The 20,198-nt window shown below is 49.1% G+C and overlaps 4 protein-coding genes across 4 annotated transcripts; 1 reads left to right on the top strand and 3 right to left on the bottom strand.

Moving 5' to 3' along the window:
* Positions 1 to 1,565: 1,565 nt before the first annotated feature.
* On the bottom strand, positions 1,566 to 2,558 carry LOC135989771 (olfactory receptor 5AP2-like). The gene has a single exon (XM_065636816.1). It carries the CDS (start codon positions 2,556 to 2,558, stop codon positions 1,566 to 1,568), a length of 993 nt encoding a protein of 330 aa, XP_065492888.1.
* Positions 2,559 to 6,292: 3,734 nt separating this feature from the next.
* Positions 6,293 to 7,415, bottom strand: LOC135989843 (olfactory receptor 5AR1-like). Its single transcript, XM_065636907.1, has one exon. It carries the CDS (start codon positions 7,340 to 7,342, stop codon positions 6,293 to 6,295), a length of 1,050 nt encoding a protein of 349 aa, XP_065492979.1. The 5' UTR covers positions 7,343 to 7,415.
* A 5,493-nt stretch (positions 7,416 to 12,908) lies between these two features.
* On the bottom strand, positions 12,909 to 13,829 carry LOC135989772 (olfactory receptor-like protein COR1). The gene has a single exon (XM_065636817.1). It carries the CDS (start codon positions 13,827 to 13,829, stop codon positions 12,909 to 12,911), a length of 921 nt encoding a protein of 306 aa, XP_065492889.1.
* Positions 13,830 to 16,610: 2,781 nt separating this feature from the next.
* Positions 16,611 to 20,136, top strand: TBX10 (T-box transcription factor 10). Its single transcript, XM_065636908.1, is given in 9 exon segments — positions 16,611 to 16,728; positions 18,224 to 18,304; positions 18,307 to 18,477; positions 18,689 to 18,872; positions 18,943 to 19,044; positions 19,108 to 19,279; positions 19,377 to 19,532; positions 19,611 to 19,678; positions 19,764 to 20,136. Coding segments are annotated over 9 exon segments (1,425 nt in total).
* Positions 20,137 to 20,198: the final 62 nt, after the last annotated feature.

Raw genomic sequence — 20,198 nt, forward strand, 5'->3', positions numbered from 1 at the left:
AGACAGGGACAAATCACCCCATTAGTGACAACCAGGGGAACCACATTATCTGCACGTCACGAAGACAAGGATGTCTCTTTCTTCAGAGTGCATGACCAAGCTCGCGCCGGCACAGAAAGCCCTCCAGCAGACCTGAGCTCCAGGCTCCCGCCATACAGCTGGTGACAGCTATTTCCATCACAAGTGACACTGCTCCCCTTCCCAGAGCAAGGAGTGGTCCTTGGAGACCAACCACCCTTCCAGGAGTCACCAGCTTAACAAGACCTTCTGGGGTTTTACCAAGAAAGTTTCCTAATCACCATGAAAGTTTCTCAGAGGGCTTGTAGGCAACTTACCTCATTCTTCTTAACAAGCCATAAGAGACTAATTAGCGGGGACTGACAAGAAAGAAACTTTCTTCCTTGTTAACAACAAAGTGCACTTCTACAGCTGCCTCACTTGTCAGAACTAGTCCAGGTCCCAAAGCCGATGAGTTGGAGGGTCAGTGTGTTGGTATGTGACCGTGTTAAGGACAATTGTGTGGGCCTGGATGGATGGAGAGCAATGGTCCTCAAGGTTTCTCTGATTAAAGTACCTGCCCCTCATCCCTGGGGTTAAATTCCCATCTGTAGACCAAGGTCCTTCTTCCTTGGTGGGATGATGCCATGACCCAGCAGCACCCTGAGCTCCTTGCTGAGGGTCTGGTGTTGTGCTTGGCGGGAGCACTGGTTGTGGTGGGAGCTTCTTCCCTGCCAGGCTTGGGTCTCCTCGGGGCCACTTCTAAATGTTTCTACCTCATATTTGTTCCTGACCGGCACTCTTTTCTCTCCTATTGGTCTACGGAGTTAGCTACTACACTATAGCTGCTAAAGTTTGTTAATCATTCCGCGGTATCTCATTATTTATTTTAGAGGGGAAATCACACAATTTCTCAAAACTAAGCAAAAGCAATTAATGATATAACTAAAATAAGATCAAAATGCCAGGATAGGGAGCAGGTACCTGACTCGTCGGTAATTTTACAGTAACTCATAAGAGATACCAGATTATAATTCTCTGGTCCTTGAGCAAGCTGCAAGCACTGCAGTCATTTCTCAAATAAATTGGAAACTACAGCTACAATTGAGCTAAAATAAGTTGCAGAAAAGGCCTGATGAGCCTTGTTGCAGTGAAATGACGTTATGAAGCCCAGTGTTTATTGCTAGTACTGGGAGCACTAAATTACCCGAGTCTCATGTTCACCAGAAATGTGCCCATTATTTAATATGAAGAGAACTCTGGTAATCATTGTCACACTGGAAGTAATAGGTGTTATTTGTTATTGTTTCTCAAGACAGCTGTGGTAATACATTCTCAAACTACAAAGGGTCAGAAGGGCTCGCAGTCTTGAAATTAAAATAATATGAGCCTGTAAACACAAATAACAGTAGACCTAACCCAAGAGGAGTCAATGACCCAGCAATTAAGAACAGGCAGAGATTTCCCAATACATTTGTCCCCAGCAGCTCACAGGAAAGAACCGCTTCTTTTATACCATAGCATTACAGAAATTGAAAGTATAAACATTTCTGATCCACCAGGGATAACTATTTTTCAGACGAACGTTTCCTCCCCATCACTCTCCTCAGCGCATCCTTCACCTCCTGGTTCCTCAGGCTATAGATGAGAGGGTTCAGCATGGGGGTTACCACGGTGTAAAACACGGAGGCCACTTTGTCAAGGTCCTGGGAGTGCCTGGAGCTGGGTCGGGAGTACATGGATGCAGCAGATCCGTAGAAGAGGGTCACAGCAGCCAGGTGGGACGTGCACGTGGAGAAGGCTTTGTGTCTGCCCGTCACCGAGGGTATCCTCAGGATGGTGGCCAGGATGTAGGCATAGGAGATAAGGATGGTCAGGCTGGTGACAAACAGGTTGAAGCCGACCACGACGAACATCACAATCTCATTGATGGTGGGGTCTGTGCAAGAGATGGCTTGAAGCGGAGGCCCCTCGCAGTAGAAGTGGTTGATGACGTTGGGACCACAGAAGGACAGCCGAAGTGTAAGCCCTGTGTGGACAGTGGCATTCAGAATGCCAGCAAGGTACGAACCAGCTACCAGCAGCACGCAAACTCTGCTGGGCATGGCGATGGTGTAGAGCAGTGGGCTGCAGATGGCCACGTATCGGTCATAGGCCATGACAGCCAAGAGGTAGCACTCGGTGGTGGCAAAGACCGCATAGAAATAAAATTGTGTGAAGCATGCAGAGTGAGAAATAGTCTTCCTTTCTGCTAGGAGATCCCAGAGCAGCCTAGGGGTGATTGAGGAGGAATAGCAGATGTCTAGGAAGGAGAGGCTGCTCAGGAAGAAGTACATGGGGGTGTGAAGCTGGGCGTCCAGCCTGCTTAACACCAGCATCCCCAGGTTCCCCAGGAGGGTGATCACATAGATCACCAAGAAGACCACGAAGAGGACAGCCTGGGCATCCCCCTGCTCTGAGAATCCCAGCAGAACAAACTCAGCACTGGTGTGATTTCCTTTGGCCACCATAACACACCTGCTGTAGGAGAGTAGAGATGCAGAGAAACACGGAGTCAGCATCCTCCTCTTTTCCCCACAAACAAATGTTAAAGATGCATTTATTTCTATCAGGAAATACAAATTTCAGAGGTAGAAACTGTTGAACAACGTATTCAGTGTTTGTCTCAAAATACATTTGAAAGTAAACAAAGTCTATGACAACATATTCCTAATGGTTTTATTCTGGTCTGGTCACTGCTAATTTGGTTTGCTAAAGCCGCTTTGCAAATTGAAAGGCTTATTCTACCCACTGAAGAAGTTAAGAAGTTTGTTACTTATCAGATCCAACGAGGTAACCTCAGCAATTTCTTCTGACATTGGAAATCAGTCTGCATTTAAAAAACCGAATCAAAACAATACCAGACTTGTTTCAGAAGATCAAAAGAGACAAAGCACTGGTGAGCGATCAAGACTTTTGAAAAATCATTTCCTTTAGGAGAGCCAGAACAAGTTAAAATAAAACTCTAATTTTTTCCATTCCTTCCTGTGAAACTCTGAAACTAAGTTTGAAACAGGAGGTTTAGTGTAAGTATTAACCCCCCTTTAAATATGGTGATATCCATATCACTCTTGTGATGCCACTGAACTGAGAAAGACAGTGGAAAGAATTTTAAAAGGCTGGGACCAGTGGAAACCCCAACAATCCTATGGTGCCATCATGAACTGGGGGAGTAAGATGTTGATAATGCAGTCTAAAAATAAAATAAAGCTAACATCTTCTTAACACAGAAGTTAGGAATAGTCACAGAAATTGCTCATGGGGGGGTTTTGAGCTGTTAAACAAGACACCAAATGACACCATTGGAAAGGACCCTTCTGCATGAGGAAAGTTCAACACGTGCCCTACCTTGACTTACATGTGAGGCTCCCTTACCTCTGGATTTAGTAAAAAAAAATGATATTTCATTCCAGGATTGAAGTCAGCTGCAGAAACTTTCATCCCCCTCTAAAACAATTTGAACTTTGCCAAATAACCCAGGTCATGCTTCCACGTCATGATCTTCACGGTATAGCAAATAATAGACCCTGCAAAATCATTTCCTTTGTGTAAAAGGTCTGAGATAGACCAGAACTCGAGGATATTAAGCTTTTTTTGCCACCACTGTAACGTGTCTCAGACGCTTTGCAGAGCCACTTCATCCCCTTGTCCAAGCTGCTGCCCTCTCTGGCCACTGGACAATAATTACGAATCCCAGTAATCCTGATTAAAATAATCAGCCGAGATTGAGGGCCTGCTGACCTCTGGTATCTCGGCTGACTTTGCTCACAGTCTGAGCTATTGGTTGCCTTAAGTTTGGAAAAAGCAACTTATAAATGCCTGGGTTTCACATGACATAGCCTCATCTTGAGTGACTATTAATATTTTGTGTGAAAATGGGCTCCTGCCTAAAGTCCTCCCCTTGCAACAGCTCAGCTCTTTGTAGCACTATTTAAGCTAAAACTCATCTGTCTGATCACATCTCGGGACCTTTTTTGGTTTATCAGAGACTTGTGATCTCCTAGAACAAAATTTTATGCGTGAAATAAGCTCAAATTTCTCCCAGTGTTGGTGTTAAAAGCAAGAATGATTTGCCAGGGATGAAGGGCATCAGTATTTGACCAAGAAGAATCACTGTTTATAGGTTTATTTCGTTGAAAGACCAGGAGTTTTGCCGCTGCGCTCCCATTGGTGTCATGCAGGAAATTTCTCTTGGGAACAGATGACTTTAGAAACAGCTCCTTAAGGAGGAGACGTGCATTGAGAAATAAACATAATTAGTTTTAGCAAGCTAAACATAAGCTTGAGTGTTTTCCCCACTTCTTTACACAAAGAATTTTGTATATGTATAAATAGAATTGTGTATATATACATATTAACTTGTCTCTTGGAATATATGATTTATGTCTTGAACCACAGAGAATGACAAAGAACTGGTGTAAGAAATGGAGATTCAAGGATTAGGGAATAGCTCAGGGTTTAGAGAAGCGTTGCAAATGCTGCTGGGGAGGGAGGGAGGGATAGAAGGGAATTGGAAATTATTCAGAAACTCTTCTGCTGCAAGTTTTTTAACATTACCTGGGTTATCCTGATGTTTAAAAACCCAAAGGTTTGGATTTAGGCATCTGTGAGAGTCAAAGCCACGCTTACGGAGAAAAGTTTCTCTTTTATTGCCCTTAAAAACAGACAAGTGTGCTAGTATCTGTAATCACACCCAGGGAATTATCTCTTTTCCATCCATGGAAAAAATAACCTTGCTTCAGGAAGTTAATATTTGGTATCTGTGAGCTTTATATCAAAGCAAAAGCATCACTCTGACGCTGTCCTCATCCATTTTGCTTTTCTGTTCTTTCCAGAAAGTGCTTTGTGGCTGCTGAACATCCACACTCAGCCAAATTCTAAATTATTGATTAAAAGCTGGTTTCACATTCTCACTTTTGAGTGGGGTTTTTGAAGGACTCCAAAACAACAGCACAGTGAGCTGAAGCTTTCACCTTATAAAACAGAATATGCTTTATTTAATGAATTAGTTAATTTATGTAAATTTAGTTAATTTCTGCTTAAATCAGCTCTTCGGAACACGCCCAGAGTGTGACTGCTCTGAACAAAATCCACATTTGCCATGTAGCCACGGCAGCCCATCACCCTTCACTGAGAAGCAGCAAGTGGAGAAAACCAGGCATTTTTTCCAGAAAAATTCACCTCACCCTGATGTGGGTGTTTAAAATAGGTCAGATGAATCAAAGTCCCCAAATGCACAGCTGTCTTCGTAAGGGGAACCGACGGTGACTAATTCAGATAAAAAGCCTACAATTAGATAGGATGACTCCTGGGCTGAGATGACTCAAGCCCTGAAACCTGGAAGCAGAAATTATTAATAAGAAATCATAAGAAATATTTCCTGAGATGGAAAATAAACTTTGCCTGGATGGAGATATAAGTAGGAGATGGTGGGGGAGTTTTGGCCAACGTTGAGAATCTTGGAGCCACCAAACAAGTCAGGCACATCTGAGAACGACATATGGCCAGAAGCATGGAGGCTTTCTGTGTTGTCAACACCAGATGACATCCTGGGAAAAGCCAAGACTGCTCATGTAACATCTTGAAAGTCTGTTCCTGGCCAAGCTGAGTGACTCCTTGTCATGAGGGATAAAACTCCACCGTCCTCCTAGGCAAAGGAGCACGTCCTCATGGTGGATCCAGGCTGGAGGGTGTCCGTGGGGGAGACGCATCCAAGAAAGCAAGATACCCAACACAGGTGGCCTACACGCAAGATATATATGAAGTGTGGGGCTGTGCTGTTCCCCATACATACTGTCTTTGGACAAACCAGAGAAAATAATAAGCCATGTTTATTGTACTACAGCAAAACCTTAGGTAACTACTTCGGAAGTTTGACAACAAAGTTATGAAAGACAATGTACTTCTCCAACATGTAGGCCTTATCTAGCTTGTCCACTTCTGCTCTGAGTCACCTCTTTCGGACCACAGACTTTCATATTGAGTAGATTGTCTTTGGTAAAAAGTATCAGCTGTGCGTGTTCTAGAGCTGCTTCTAAGTTCATTTACTGCAAAAGTTTCGCTGACAATGTACGTGTTTTTAGGATTGTCTTTCCTGTATTCTCTCCTCCTTTCAAACACTGTAATTACAGGTGATTTACTTTTCAAGGGACTCCAATGTGGAATTAATTCCTAATTCAAACTCCGTGGTGTTCAGCACAAGGTAGAGCATCCACGTCCCACCAGATGCACAGAACTGCCCGGTGCCCTTCTTCTGTCAGATGCCAGCCTTATTGCTCCTGCTCGCTCCGCTGTGGCAGGTGAGGCGTGCTTTGGTTTGGTTAAAGCAGGACCTGTGGCAATCCATGAAGGTGAAGAGCTTGTTGGTAGCTCTTCTGAGGGTGCTCCTCACCTCCCTGTTCCTCAGGCTGTAGATGAAAGGGTTGAGCATGGGGGTCACCACTGTGGAGAAGACGGAGGCTCTTTTCCCTGGATCTTCCGTGTGTCTGGAAAAGGGATGGAAATACAAGAAAGCCACGGAGCCGTAGAAGAGGGCGACAGCCGTGAGGTGGGAGGTGCAGGTGGAGAAGGCTTTGTGCCTGTCCTCCGCAGAACGGGTGCCCCGGGTGGTGAGCAGGATGCAGGTGTAGGAGACAACGATGGCCAAGACCGAGGTGGTTACGATGAAGCCAACACATGCAGCCATCACCATCGTATTGAGCCGGGTGCCAGAGCACGAGAGGAGCATGAGGGGCGGCATTTCGCAATAGAAGCGGTTGGTGAGGTTTGGGCCACAGGAGGAGAGTCGGAGGAGAGCGCTGGTGTGCACCAGGGCGTTCAGGCTCCCGGCGGCGTAGGAACCCACCACCAGCTGGACACAGACCCCATGGGACATGGCAGCCACGTAGTGCAGGGGCTGACAGATGGCCACGTAGCGATCGTAGGCCATGAAGGCCAGAAGGATGGCTTCTGTGGTGCCGAATGCCGCAAAGAAGAAAAACTGGGTGACGCAGCCGTTGAAAGAAATGATATTTCTCTCTGCAAGGAGGCCCAACAGGAGCTTCGGTGTGACGGATGAAGAGTAACAGATGTCCAGGAAAGAGAGGTGGCTGAGGAAGAAGTACATGGGCACGTGAAGCTGAGAGTTGGTCCTGATGAGGACGATCATCCCCAGGTTTCCCACCAGCGTGGTGATGTAGGTGATTAAAAAAACCACAAAGAGCAGGTCCTGCAGGTTGGTGAAGCCCAAGAGAACAAACTCGGTCACATTTGAGTGGTTTCCTCCAACCATTCTCCTGGCACCAGCACAGAGAAGACAAAGAAACATGAGGAAGAGGTTAAATAATTTCTCCCAGAAACACGTAGTGCCTGAGGCTGATGCAGGATTTGGTGTTTCCTGAATGAATACGCCCACTTATTTGTAGAAAAAAATATGATCGTTATCCTCAGTGGGCAAGTTGAAGATCCAAAATAATATGTTGAAAAATAACACATTGACAAAATAACACCCAATAGTTCGGATACGGAAAAGAAATCTTAAAGCTTAAATCTTAAAACTCTGGCTGTCCCATTATGGGAAGAATTGGTCTGCAAAAGATCTTGCAAACGATGTATTTTCATGAACACCCACATTCTTTCTAATATGTGGGCATGTTCGGGAGGATTTAATTCCTTTTGGTGGGGGGAGGGATGTTCTGATTTAGTGGGAAATAAATACAATAATATTGTGCCTTAATTTGCCACATTCATTAGTGTTGCATTAAATAGATAACAGACCACATAGAAGTGCTTTTCTGACTCTGTAGCAATATGTTTGGATCAATTAAAATGAGACCGGCATACCTGATTGCAATTTCATCCATATGTAGCTTCCAGACAAAAACCATCCCCTTCTAATCCGAATTACACTTGCATGCCATCTTCCCTGCACCTCTTGGGTCTGCTAATTTCAGGATTTTTTAGTCCAAAATTAGGAATGAGGATCCAGATGTACTGCAGGATGAGGGGTTTTTTTCCCTTCAGGAGGGACCTTAATATTAACAACTTCAATATTGCTTCATGGCAGAGTTCCTGCTTCGGCAGGGGGTGGACACACTGGTTAAGGAAACCCTCCCCTATCTAGCAAGGAATTGTCTCAAAACCTCTCAAAGTTTCACCCGAGTCGTTCTCATAAAGACATTCACCAGTCCTTGTGCTGAATTTAAAACAGAAGCTCCGCCAGTCTCTCCAAAACCAGGAGGGTTTCCCTGTGGCAGCCTCCAGCGTGGCTGCAATATTTTAATTTTACTCTGCACCCACAGGACAAATTACCGAAGGGTCTCTGGGGCACCTGAGAGCAGAGCAAACCTTCCCCAAAGGGTGCGGGATAAACACAGACACTTCTCTGGGAGGTTTTAGGGGTGGGATCCCCAAGGGACATCAGAAATGCCACCTGCAGAACCCGAGCAGTTCAGCTCCCGTACACGGCTCGGTAATGAGGACTGGAACACAGGGCAATGCGGGTTTTTTCTTGAATTTGAAAGGTTTTTTTCCTTCTCCAGGAACACTGGAGAAAAAAAAAACCAACACTCTAATGGATTAATTTAAAGAAATTGTTGCTTTATCTTTGCAGTGATCGGTTAGGTTGGGTTTTTTTGTACTACATATTTCCATAGAGCAGATGTGGATATAGTAAAGAAAAAGCGGATTGAAACACACATCAGTTTTCCATCGTGTTGTCATTTTCTTTTTTTGAGATAACTTCTCATTTTCCATTTGTGCTCGAATATGATTTGCACCATTGCTTCCCAGGAGGTGGATTTTCAGAGCAAGTCCTATAAGCAGCATTCGCAGGGCTGCAACTCCCCAAAATCCTGTCTCCAAGGGCAGGATGTGTCACCTATCCACGTGTCAGAACAGACGACTTCGATTTCAGTAGCTCTTCTGGATGTTTGCAATTAGGTGCGTGAATTTCAACCAGTTTGGGGTGGGTTTTTGGTTTGGTTTTTTGGTGCTTCGTTTTGTTTTTTCTTGCTACCCATCTGCTGGTCATGCACTTTGGTGTTCAGTATCACTATAATGTCATCTGGTATATTTTTCTTCCTCTGTTCTTCTTCACAGTTTAAAAAGAAATAAAAAGAGATGGCTGCTTCTCATGTTATCCACTAGAGAGGACCTTAAAAATACACATATTTGCTATTTCTTCACTGCTCACTTCCCTCTTTCCATCAGCCTTGCTCTCCGTTTCGTTTTCTAGCACTGATGAAACAACCGTTTCTTCGGGACGACTCTTCTCCTCCCATCGCCCTTCTCCAAGCAGCTTTTACTTCCCCATTCCCCGGGGCTGGAGGTTCATTGCAGAAAGTGCCTTGACCAGCTGCCAACCCTTTTCTCGGGGTGCCAGTGGGCGTCTTTGCTGCAAGAACGTACTGGTGGCTCATCCTCAACTTGGTGGCCACCACAACCTCCGCATCCATCTCTGCCAAGCTGCCGTCCAGCCTGTCCTGGCGCAATTCCTTCCCACGGCCAGGACTCAGCATTTTCCCTTTCTGAAGTTTGTGTGATTCCCGTCTGCCCATTTTGGACAAAAAAGAAACGCTGTCTTTGGGAAGCCGTTTTGCATCATGTGCTTCAAAATTAAAACATCCCCAGGGTGGGTGTTTGGTGCTCATGAAAGCAGGAAAGGAAACCAAAAGTGCGGCTTGTTCTTTGTGAAAAAAGAGCAGTTGATTGCAGACAGGGTCATGCTAAATCACTTTAGTACCTTCAAATGGGTTCAGAAGATCCAGCTGCAGTTGTCTACACCCACCTTGAGCAAGGCAACATCTCTAGCATCTCATGCACTGGGTGGCCATCTCCTCGTCCTCATTAATTCCCTCCTTCACCTTGGGTGTAACTGAGTGTAGACAACTCAAACACACACATTACATCTAACAACACCCAAAACAGCCATTCCCAGTGTCCGTACAGTGTAAAACATCATCCATCCCGTCTCAGATATTCACATTTTAGCGCACACAGAGGCATCCCTTTCTCTGGGGTGTCTCTTAGATGCACGTGCTGACACTGCAGGTGCCTAAAGCCACCTGAGATTAGTCCTGTCCCAAGTATCTGTCTGTCCTTGCTCAACCCAACCTTCCCCTTTTCACTTTTTCTCTTTCTCAAGAAATGTGGAAAATGCAAATTTCTCTTTCTTGGGTTCAAAATGACTTTACGAGCTACAAAAGATTGTAAAGGCAAACACAGAGAGGAACTCACCAGTGTTTGGGTAGGGTCTCCTTGCTTCTTCCACTAGGACCTCAGGAGGGTTTTTTGCACCAGGGCAGTAACTGTGTCTAAAATGAGCCATTATAACATCTCCCAATTCTCTCTCAATAATGAGAGATACCTTGGCTATTGGTTTTAAGGGAAATAAAGCCAAAATGAGGCTTTCTTTTTTGTTTCTGTACTAAGGGAAGCAGAAGGTAGCTTGGTTTACAGCTACAGGGTTGTGCTCCTGGTTCTTCCCATGTATCTGGACGGCACACAAGGAAGAGGAGTCACTACCCCAGCGCAGGATTTCCACAGCTGTAAGCCAAAATCTTCAACTCCTTCATAATCAAAGAAAAAATAATAATAATAATTCCCTGTTTCTTTGCCTTTTTTTAACACACCAGCTAGAGGACACCCCCAGAAGGTCTTTTAGATCCAGCTTTTACTAAGCCCCAAATGTGTCTGTCATTACCTAATTGTGAGTTAAGGTCTCGTTATAGCTAACGTGACTCTGGTGGATACAATCAGCAGAGTTTATCAGCCTCTCCAGCTGGTTTTTTGTAGTGTCTGCCTTGCACTGAGCCCCATCCATGGACTTGACCAAATCTTCCTTGGCAATAAAGGGAGCCCAGTCAACGTGTGGAGGTGACACGGTGTTTATTTAAAGTTAAGGAGATAAATCCTTCCCCTGAAGACATTTGAGGCAATTCCCAACTCTAATCACTAATATCTAAACAAGAGGAGGTGGCTCCTACCCCCGCGATTGCTGTATTTGCTCAGCTCTCTGTTTGAAACAGATTTAACTAGAATTAAGGTGACTCTGCCTAAAAGCGCAAGTCTAGCTGGCTCCAGCGAAACTCTGAGACGCGGCTTGTGCTTCTGTTAGACACAGCTAACCGCTGGTTCTCCCCAAATGCAGCAACCCCTGCTTGAAAAATGAGCAAAACGCTTTCGGTTTTGAGAGCGGCAGCTGCGGCAGGAAGCCACAACGAGCGCAACGGCAGCGCTGCAGCCACAGACTTGTGATTTTAAGACGCTAAAAAGCTTTCGTCCCTGTTTAAACACCGGGTGATGGTAAAGGCAAGACCGGCTGGACACAAAGTCGTTGAGTATTGTTGTGTTTTACATATCACACAATAACAGCCATAGGTCACTGCGGCAAGAAGTGATGCTCTGGGAGTGTAAATAAAACGTTAAAAAATCATATTGAGTCTTTTATTTAAAGGAAAAGGTGACAATCTTCCCCGCAGCTAAATTAAACTGCATCTTGAGGGTGAGAGAGGCGCAGAAGTGTGGGGGAACAGCAGGAGTTGTACACAGAGGTCCCAGGTCCTGATGAACACATCTGGAGATGATGAAGAGGAGATCCCTGCTCGCTATGGCTGTGTCCAGGCTCTCATTGTCACAAAACATATAATCTGCATGTCACGTGAAATAACCATGTCTAAGCGCAGGTTTTTAACTCATTTCTGGGTCAAAGAAAGGAAACACAAAGGAATTAATGTCGTATCGTTTTTTACGCAATGCCACCAGCAAGTGCTCCACGTACTTCACGTTGCAGACACGGGTCGATTTGAGACTTTCTATCACGAATTCGCAACTTGAGAAATTCCAGTTGGAAAGAAAAGGGAGGAAAAAACCAACCAACCAAACAAAACACGCCGTAAGTGTGGTCAAACACTGAAATAGGAACCAGGGAGGGTGTGAAACCTCTGCCCTGGGTGGTCCCCAAGGCTCGGCAGGACGATGGGGTGTGAGCTGGCCCTGGTTGGGGTGGGTGGCTGTACCGGAGCCCTCCTGGGGTCCCTGCCGGGGGATGAGAGGGGGCGAGGAGCACGAACAGCCTGTGGGATGTTTGCCCTGGGCTGACGGTGCCAGGCAAGCAGGTGACCCTTGGCTGGATTAAATAATAACCAGGGAATGAGCTTTGGGAACAAAGAAGGAATCAGCTGATTGACCCTGCTTTCGAAGTGCCTTCGTTCACAATACAGGTCACCCAAATATAATGTTTAACTTAAATTTTTAGCTGTCTAAAATTAAATGAGAAGTGTGGTGCTGTCAATCTTTTAATGAGGTCCGAGTATAAAAACGAAAAAAATATTTCCTGCGTAGCCTGGTGGTTATTTGCTGTCATCTCTATTTTTCTTGCTGAAGGTGTTGGCATCCTGTGGCCAGTTATTATGCCCCTTAATGACTTTACAATGTTGTCTTGAAACGGAATTCGATTTAGTGAAATGGTAGAATCCACCCCCTGTTTATTCTGATTTGCTAAGCAAAAGGGAAAGCAACACACGACACAGTTCATAATTTTAGTCCAACAAATTGCAGAAATTTTTGCCATATTCTTCTGGTTTAATCTGGCCTGATACACAGAATCAAATAAACGGTAGCGGGCAAAATTCTAAATGAGTAGTGCATGCTTGTAGTTCTCTACCTGTGTCTTCATTAGGTTAAATTAACTACTAAGTATAATTATCAAGGTTTGGAGAACTGAGTGAAATTATTAGTATCCTGAACCACATTGATATTGAATCAGCCAGTGCAGTTCTAAATCAAAGCACAGAAGACCCTAAAAATATGATCAGTATGAGATATTTAATCAAAAACTGACAATATCACCCACATCTCCGTTCTATCTGGCCATAAATTTACAACACGCAAGCTCATTTTATTTTTGTGAGTCTCCTCAAAGCCTCCTTCACCTCTTTATTCCTCAGGCTGTAGATGAAGGGGTTCAGCATGGGAGTCAGCACGGTGTAGAGCATCACAGCCCACTTATCTCCTCTAGAGATGTCTGAGCTGGGCTTTAAGTACATAAAACATGCTGTCCCGTAGAAGATGCTCACCGTGGTGAGGTGGGAGGCACAGGTGGAGAAGGCTTTGCGCTTGCCCTCAGCTGAATGAATGCTGAGGATGGTGGAGATGATGGCCATGTAGGAGACTAGGACAAACAGGCTGTTGGACACAGCAAATAAAGCTGCTGAAGTTAAGATAATGAGGCTGAGGGTGGTGTCGGAGGTTGAGAGCGATATCAGAGGGGAAATGTCACAGAAGAACAGGTCGATGACGTTGGAGCCACAAAAGGACAAGGTGAACATGCCAATAGTCTGGCCTATGCCGTTTGTCAGCCCCACGAGATACGACCCGGTCACCAGCTGGAAACAGCATTTGGGGGACATGACCAAGTGGTAGAGCAGGGGACGGCAAACGGCCAGGTAACGGTCGTACGCCATCACTGCCAGCAGGAAGACTTCGGCCATCCCCAAAAGATCATAAATGAACTCCTGAGCCACACACACAGCGTAAGCAATAACCTTCTTCTCTGACATAAAATCAGCCAACATCTTGGGGGTGATGACAGTGGAAGAACAGACGTCTATAAAAGCCAGGTTAGCCAAGAAATAATACATGGGGGAGTGGAGCTGAGGGCTGGCCCTGATTAACGCGATCATCCCAAGGTTCCCCAGGATGGTGGCAAGATAGATGAGCAGAACCATCAGAAAGAGGGTGACCTGTATCACCGGGTCTTCTGTGAACCCCATTAAGATGAACTCGGTCGCTTGGGTGCAATTGCTTTCTGCCATTAATTGGATGTTTGCTTTCCATGTGAACGTCTTGTTGGAGGTTTCTTCTACAAGAGGTGGAAAACCCTCTCTCCAGTGGGACCTACTTGGAGATAAATCACACCAGATCAAAAGGAAGAGTTTAGGCACAGATCGATTAGAAACAGGTTGCCAAAAGTCACATCTCAGCACAGGTAAAACAAATGGGGAGCTGCAAAAAAAGCAAAGCTTTGTAATGGTAAGTTCCCTAAATGTTCTTTATGGAAAAGCTTCTGGTTCTCATCCAGGAGCCCTTTGTGGTCAATGAGGAGAGGAAGCCCCCTGAGCATGGTGACCTCCAGACTTACCTTCTCAGCAGTCCTGTGGTGAGGAAACAGGACAGCCAGCTCCCTGGTTTTGGTGGAAAATCCAGAGTATCATGAAAAACTGAATCCCAGGACTCTCCAGGCAGAGGTGAAGAGCTGTTTCATTTTTCACAAGAGAAATTCACGGGAGATGGGTGGCTCAGATGACACCGTTCTTGCTTGTGGGTCTGGTCCTGGAGCTCTGGCTTGGTCTGAAAAACAATGGGACTCAGTCACATCCAAGCACTATCGCTGCCTCCCTCCTGATGCTCTTGGAGGTGGATGTGAAGACACATCTGCCTGAAGCTCTGCAAAGGAGCTTGAAAATAAACCACCATCAGCAAACACCCTTACTATTTCACATGATTTGGGGACTTGGGGACTGTGAATCTCTTTGAGCCCCGGGAGAGTAACGAAGCTCAAAACAAGTCATTATCTTTTCTCTCTGCTTCATAGTTTAGAGAAGAAGTGTACCCAGAGGAGATGACCTCAGCTGGAGTGAGCAACAGGACTTGTGGCTCTCTTCAGAGCAAACCGCTGAGCAACACTCCCTCTTCCACGGCCACTTTTTGAGCATTTCAGAGACAGTTACAGCCCCACCAGTGCCATGTTTGACATTATCACACCAGGGAGCTGAGGGGGACCTCGCTGATGGGGCAGAGTCCCACATAAGCTCAGCCAGGGCGAGTAACAGGTCCGTCAGCGGTCCCAGACACCGCAGACAACGAACCACCTTTCTACCCATCTTAAATTCCTTGTGCTCAAACCACAGCTCACCAGTTTGGCTGCAAGGAGCCAACAGAAGTTCGTGGTGACCTTGCTAAAGGTGAGGTAAATGCTGCCCACTACTTTTCTTTTTGTCCACACAGCCACCAATCCTCTCGTCAGCCAAGGAACTCGGGTTGGTCAAGGATGATTCACCCTTGGTACACCCGTGGTAGCCACTCACAGTCATCCTCCTGTCCTTCCTCCTCCTGGAGAGGGCTGCTGGGGGGGATTTCCTTCTGAATCCCGCTGGAGACTGATGCAGCCCACAGTCCTTGTGCCCTCTGTGATGATGACATTTACCACCTTCTCCCCATCACACTGGAAATGCACGAGTTGCAAGTTTAAGAGCAAGAGCCTGAGGGAGAGGTGCCCAAAACTGGAAGGAAGGTGATGGGAAAGATCAGACAAGGTGGGATAAAGGACTGAAAAGGGCAGCAAGAGGGGAAAAGGGCCCTTCTGAAGGTATGAGGGAAAGCTCTAGTGGATCTGACGGAGGTTCCCAAGCCCAACAGGAGATACAGGGCACCTCTTCCTACAGCTTCTTCGCACCCAGAAATGGTGAGTGCCAAGGGCAGCAGAAACTGCTGGGGGATAAGGTCAGATGATGTATTTTGCAGAGTGGAAATTAGAAGAAGAGACTCTCAAGATCATCGAGTCCAGCCGTTATCCCACCCCTGAGAACCTCATCTCCATGTCTGTCCAACCCCTCCAGGGACGGTGACTCCAGCACTGCCTGGGCAGCCTGTTCCAATGCCTGAGAGCCCTTTCCAGGGAGAAATTATTCCCCAGATCCAACCTCAGCTCCTGTTCTCCAGCTGAACCCCCAGCTCCCTCAGCCGCCCCCATCACTCTTGGGCTCCAGCCCCTTCCCCAGCTCCGTTCCCTTCTCCTCAAGGGCTCTTTTGGTGCGAGGGGCCCAAAACTGACCCCAGGATTCAAATCAGCTTAGACACAGAAATTCAAATTAGCTTAGGCACAGAAAGCCCTGACCCACAGCGAGCGGGGAAACAAGCTGAAACCTCCCAAAACCAAACACGAAAGGAAAATTAACATCACATGGATTTGCAGCAGAGTTTGACCAGATCCAGGCTCTCGCCTCTGCCCTCAGCGAGGAGAAACTGTTCCAAGCAGGGTCGGGTTAAACATCACCTGGGACACGGAGAATTGGTGTTTTAGAGCCCGAGGCTGATGGTGGGAGCGAACCCCCACGCTCTGGGCAGCGTTTGGGGTTTCAAACACTTCCAGGATCACATCCTCACCTTTCCTTTTCTCTCCAGCAGAACAACCAGCTGCAGACGCCGTGGATGAGCCCTGATGGGTCCGGTCCTGCGCGGGGCTGCCTCCTCCTCCATCCTCCTCCTCCATCCTCCTCCTCCATCCTCCTCCTCCACCCTCCTCCTCCATCCTCCTCCTCCATCCTCCTCCTCCATCCTCCTCCTCCATCCTCCTCCTCCATCCTCCTCCTCCACCCTCCTCCTCCATCCTCCTCCTCCACCCTCCTCCTCCATCCTCCTCCTCCATCCTCCTCCTCGCTGTCAGCGCAGCCTCTCGCGCCTCCTCATCTCCCCGCTCGATACCGGCCCCGCGGCCACCGACCCGCTGACAGCGGGAGATGGATGGGGCTGAGCCGGCACCGCGGGGCAGGGGACACGTGTGGGGATGTGATGGACACGGGGGGCCTGGGGACACGATGTCTGCCCGCTTTGCACCAGCCCTGAGCCCAAAACCCAGCGCCGCCTGTGCAGCCGCCTTGGCCAGCCGGCAGCACGCGGGGCACGGAGGGTTTTTTCTCTGTTACGGTGGCCGTGGTAAGGATTTAAGTGCCAGCCTCAAAGCAGAAGTGATGGCTGAGCCCCAGTTTGGAGAAGGAAAGAAGGAAAGAAGGAAAGAAGGAAAGAAGGAAAGAAATAGAGAAAGAAGGAAAGAGGGAAAGAGAGAGGGAAGGAGAGAGAGAAAGAGAAAGAAAAAGGGAGAGAGAGAAAGAGAGGGAGGGAAGGAAGGAAGGAAGGGAGGGAGGGAGGGAGGGAAAGAGAGAGAGAAAGAGAGAAAGAGAGAAAGAGAGAAAGAGAGAGAAAGAAAGAAAGAAAAAGAAAGAGAGAGAGAGAGAGAAAGGGAGGGTTTTCAGCCCTCGCCCAGTGCCACCATCACCTGGGTACCACTGGGGACAGACAGCCACCAGCATCCCCACGGGGATGTCCCCTGTTCCCTCCAGAGCTGCAGCATCCCTCACCCCCCGAACCCCCTCCATGGTCTATGACCCCCCACAGCTCGGAGGGAATGGGGGGATCTGGGGTATCGCCCCCGACAGCCCCGGTGTGGGTCTCCTCCCCTCCACATCCTCCATCCCCGCGGCACCGGCTTGTCCCCATCCATCTCCCGCTGTCAGGCCAGCGTCACACACAGCGCTGGGAAGTGGGGGGTGTGGGGGGCTCGGCCGCGGGGGTCCCGGCTACTACAGCAGGGACAGGACGTGCGTTTTGTCCAGGATTCCGTTTAGAACCCCAAAGTTCGAGAAACGCCCTATTTTAGGGTGAAAACAATTATAAACCTGACAAGGATGCACAGCATCCATGAGTGATTTTTCCCTTAACTATAACATATGTTGTAGGTTTACATTTCTAAAGAGCAACGACAGAATTCAATAGGGTTTTTTTCCTGTCACAAGTGATAACCGATGTTTGATATCTTCTATTTTTCTTCCAAGAAATATCAGTCTAACAAGTTTTAAAATAAAATGCTTTCTGTAACAATAGAACTTTAAATAAAAACATGGGTTTGATTCAGATACTGTTGAGAAAACATGGATACTTTTCCAAGATCTTCTGAGAAAGCAATTATTCCAACAGAGACCAGACGAGGCCTTAAAAAGACAATATACTGTGTTTCAGACAAGATTTCACCGCAGTTTTTCAAATAATGTAAGTGCAATATTACTTAATCATTTCTTCTTTTAACGTGCTGCAAATTTCCAGCTAGCCCACGTGTGAAGTTTTTCTTTTGGTTTTGCATTCTAGCTTAAAGAAATAAAAGTCAGTAATTTATTCAGCACATACTGTATATGTCTTTTCACCCCCAATTGAGTAGATCATTAATAAATTTTTAAAAAAAAAATCCTCCCAGAGCCGCAAAAGCTTCGGGGGATCAGGCGGCGCATTGTGGATGTCTCAACACCTCGCTCTGGTTTTTAATCCTGGGTGTTGATGGCGAAATGGGTGACACGAGGGGGACAAGGAGACCCCAGTTGAATTGACCCTGCCCAGCCCGGTGCCCCGAGATGCGGCTGGGGACCCGTGGTGGCCCCAGAGCCACCGCTCGCCTCCTGTCCATCATCATCATCACCGCATCAAGGCACGAACGCAGGTCGGGGAAGAGGGGGATGTGCTCCAGCCCCCCCCAAACGTCTCCACCCCCGAGCAGGGGCATAAAACCCCCCGGCAGACAGCGGGGGGCCAGTGCAGAGCTGGCGCTGGGAGGGGACGTCGCTGGGGTCCCCACTGCCACCACACCGGGGGACGGAGCCGCAGACGCCTCCTGCCCACCCGCTGCACCCATGGCAGGTAACACCTGGCCGGTGGGGTCCCGCGGGGGGGTTGGGGTGCAGGGGGGCCACCCAGCCCCACAAGAGAGTGGGGCTGAAGTAGGGACGGGGATGAATCCCCGGTGCTCCCAGCCCCTCCGCGCAGGAAGGATGCGACGGGGCGGCTGGCGGTGCTTCCGCAGCTGGGGTGCAGGATCGGGCCCCCCCAAAACCTCCCTCACCCCCTGCAGCCTTCCTGGGGGGGTCAGGCGAGGGACCCCCCGGTGTCACCGGCCTGGGGTGGGCCGGCGAGGGGACAGGGACGAGCGGGAAGAACCGGCACGTGTCCCAGGCGGCGGCGCGGCTGGAGATGGGGAGTCTCTGGGAGGAGTTCAACCGCCTGGGCACCGAGATGATCGTCACCAAGGCGGGCAGGTGGGTACCAGAGAGGGACGGGGGCTGCCGGGGTGGGGGACACCCCCATCCCACCGCCCCGTCCCCGCAGGAGGATGTTCCCCACCTTCCAGGTGAAGCTGTCGGGGTTGGACCCTCTGGCCGACTACGTCCTGCTGATGGACTTTGTGCCGCTGGACGACAAGAGATACAGGTGGGGATGGGGATGCTGGGGGGGGAATGGATCCTGGGGGTGCTGAGCCCCCCCATTCCACAGGTACGCCTTCCACAGCTCCTCCTGGCTGGCGGCGGGACGGGCCGACCCCGCAGCCCCCGGCCGCGTCCATTTTCACCCCGACTCCCCGGCCAAGGGGGCCCAGTGGATGCGGCAGATCGTCTCCTTCGACAAGCTCAAGCTGACCAACAACCTCCTGGATGACAACGGCCACGTGAGGACGCGGCTCCGGGGCGGGTGACGGCGGGGGACACGATGTACCCCAGCATGGGGGGTCCTGCCCATCGCCCCCTCTTTTGCCCCCTCCCCAGATCATCCTCAACTCCATGCACCGCTACCAGCCCCGCTTCCACGTCGTCTTCGTGGACCCGCGGCGGGACAGCGAGCGCTTCGCCCACCAGAACTTCAAATCCTTCAGCTTCCCCGAGACCCAGTTCATGGCGGTGACGGCGTACCAGAACCACCGGGTGAGCCCCGGGGTGGTGGGACACCCCAATGTCCCCCCACCCTTCCCCAGGGACCCCCTGACCCCGCTATCGCCCCAGATCACCCAGCTCAAGATCGCCAGCAACCCCTTCGCCAAGGGCTTTCGGGATGGTGACCCCGAGCCGTGGTAAGGCCCCCCCACCCCAATACCACCCTGACGCCGCAATGAGGGGCTCCACGTCCCCCCCTGAGCCCCCCAATCGCTCCGGCAGGTGCGGGGTGCCCGCAGGGTCCCTGCTGGGTGCCGTGCCCTGCGCCCGGGCCACCGCGCTGCCCCCCGGCTCTGAGAAGCAGGAGAAAGGTAGGGGGGCTCGGGGGGGGGCTGACCCCCCGTTGCTGTCTCTCCCCCCGCCAGGGGCTCCCCGCAGCCGTGGGGCACTGGCTGCCACCACCGTTCCCCCACAACCGGCCCCATCGGTGGCTGCCCCCAGCTTCCCCACACCCTCTTTCCAGCATCTCCCTTGCCCCCCCGGTGTTTATGGGGGGGCCAAACCCCGCACTCTGCCCTACCCCCTGCCCGCCTTCCCCCCGCTCAGCACCTACAGCCCCACCGCCGCCCCCCACTTCGGCTATGGGCAGCAGTGATGGGGGCACCCCCGGGACCCCCTCCCCATCCCACCGCAGCGGGGACAGAGACGCAACAAACT

This window comes from Caloenas nicobarica, chromosome 5 (genome assembly GCF_036013445.1).
Source record: "Caloenas nicobarica isolate bCalNic1 chromosome 5, bCalNic1.hap1, whole genome shotgun sequence".
NCBI classification, from domain to species: Eukaryota; Metazoa; Chordata; class Aves; order Columbiformes; family Columbidae; genus Caloenas; species Caloenas nicobarica.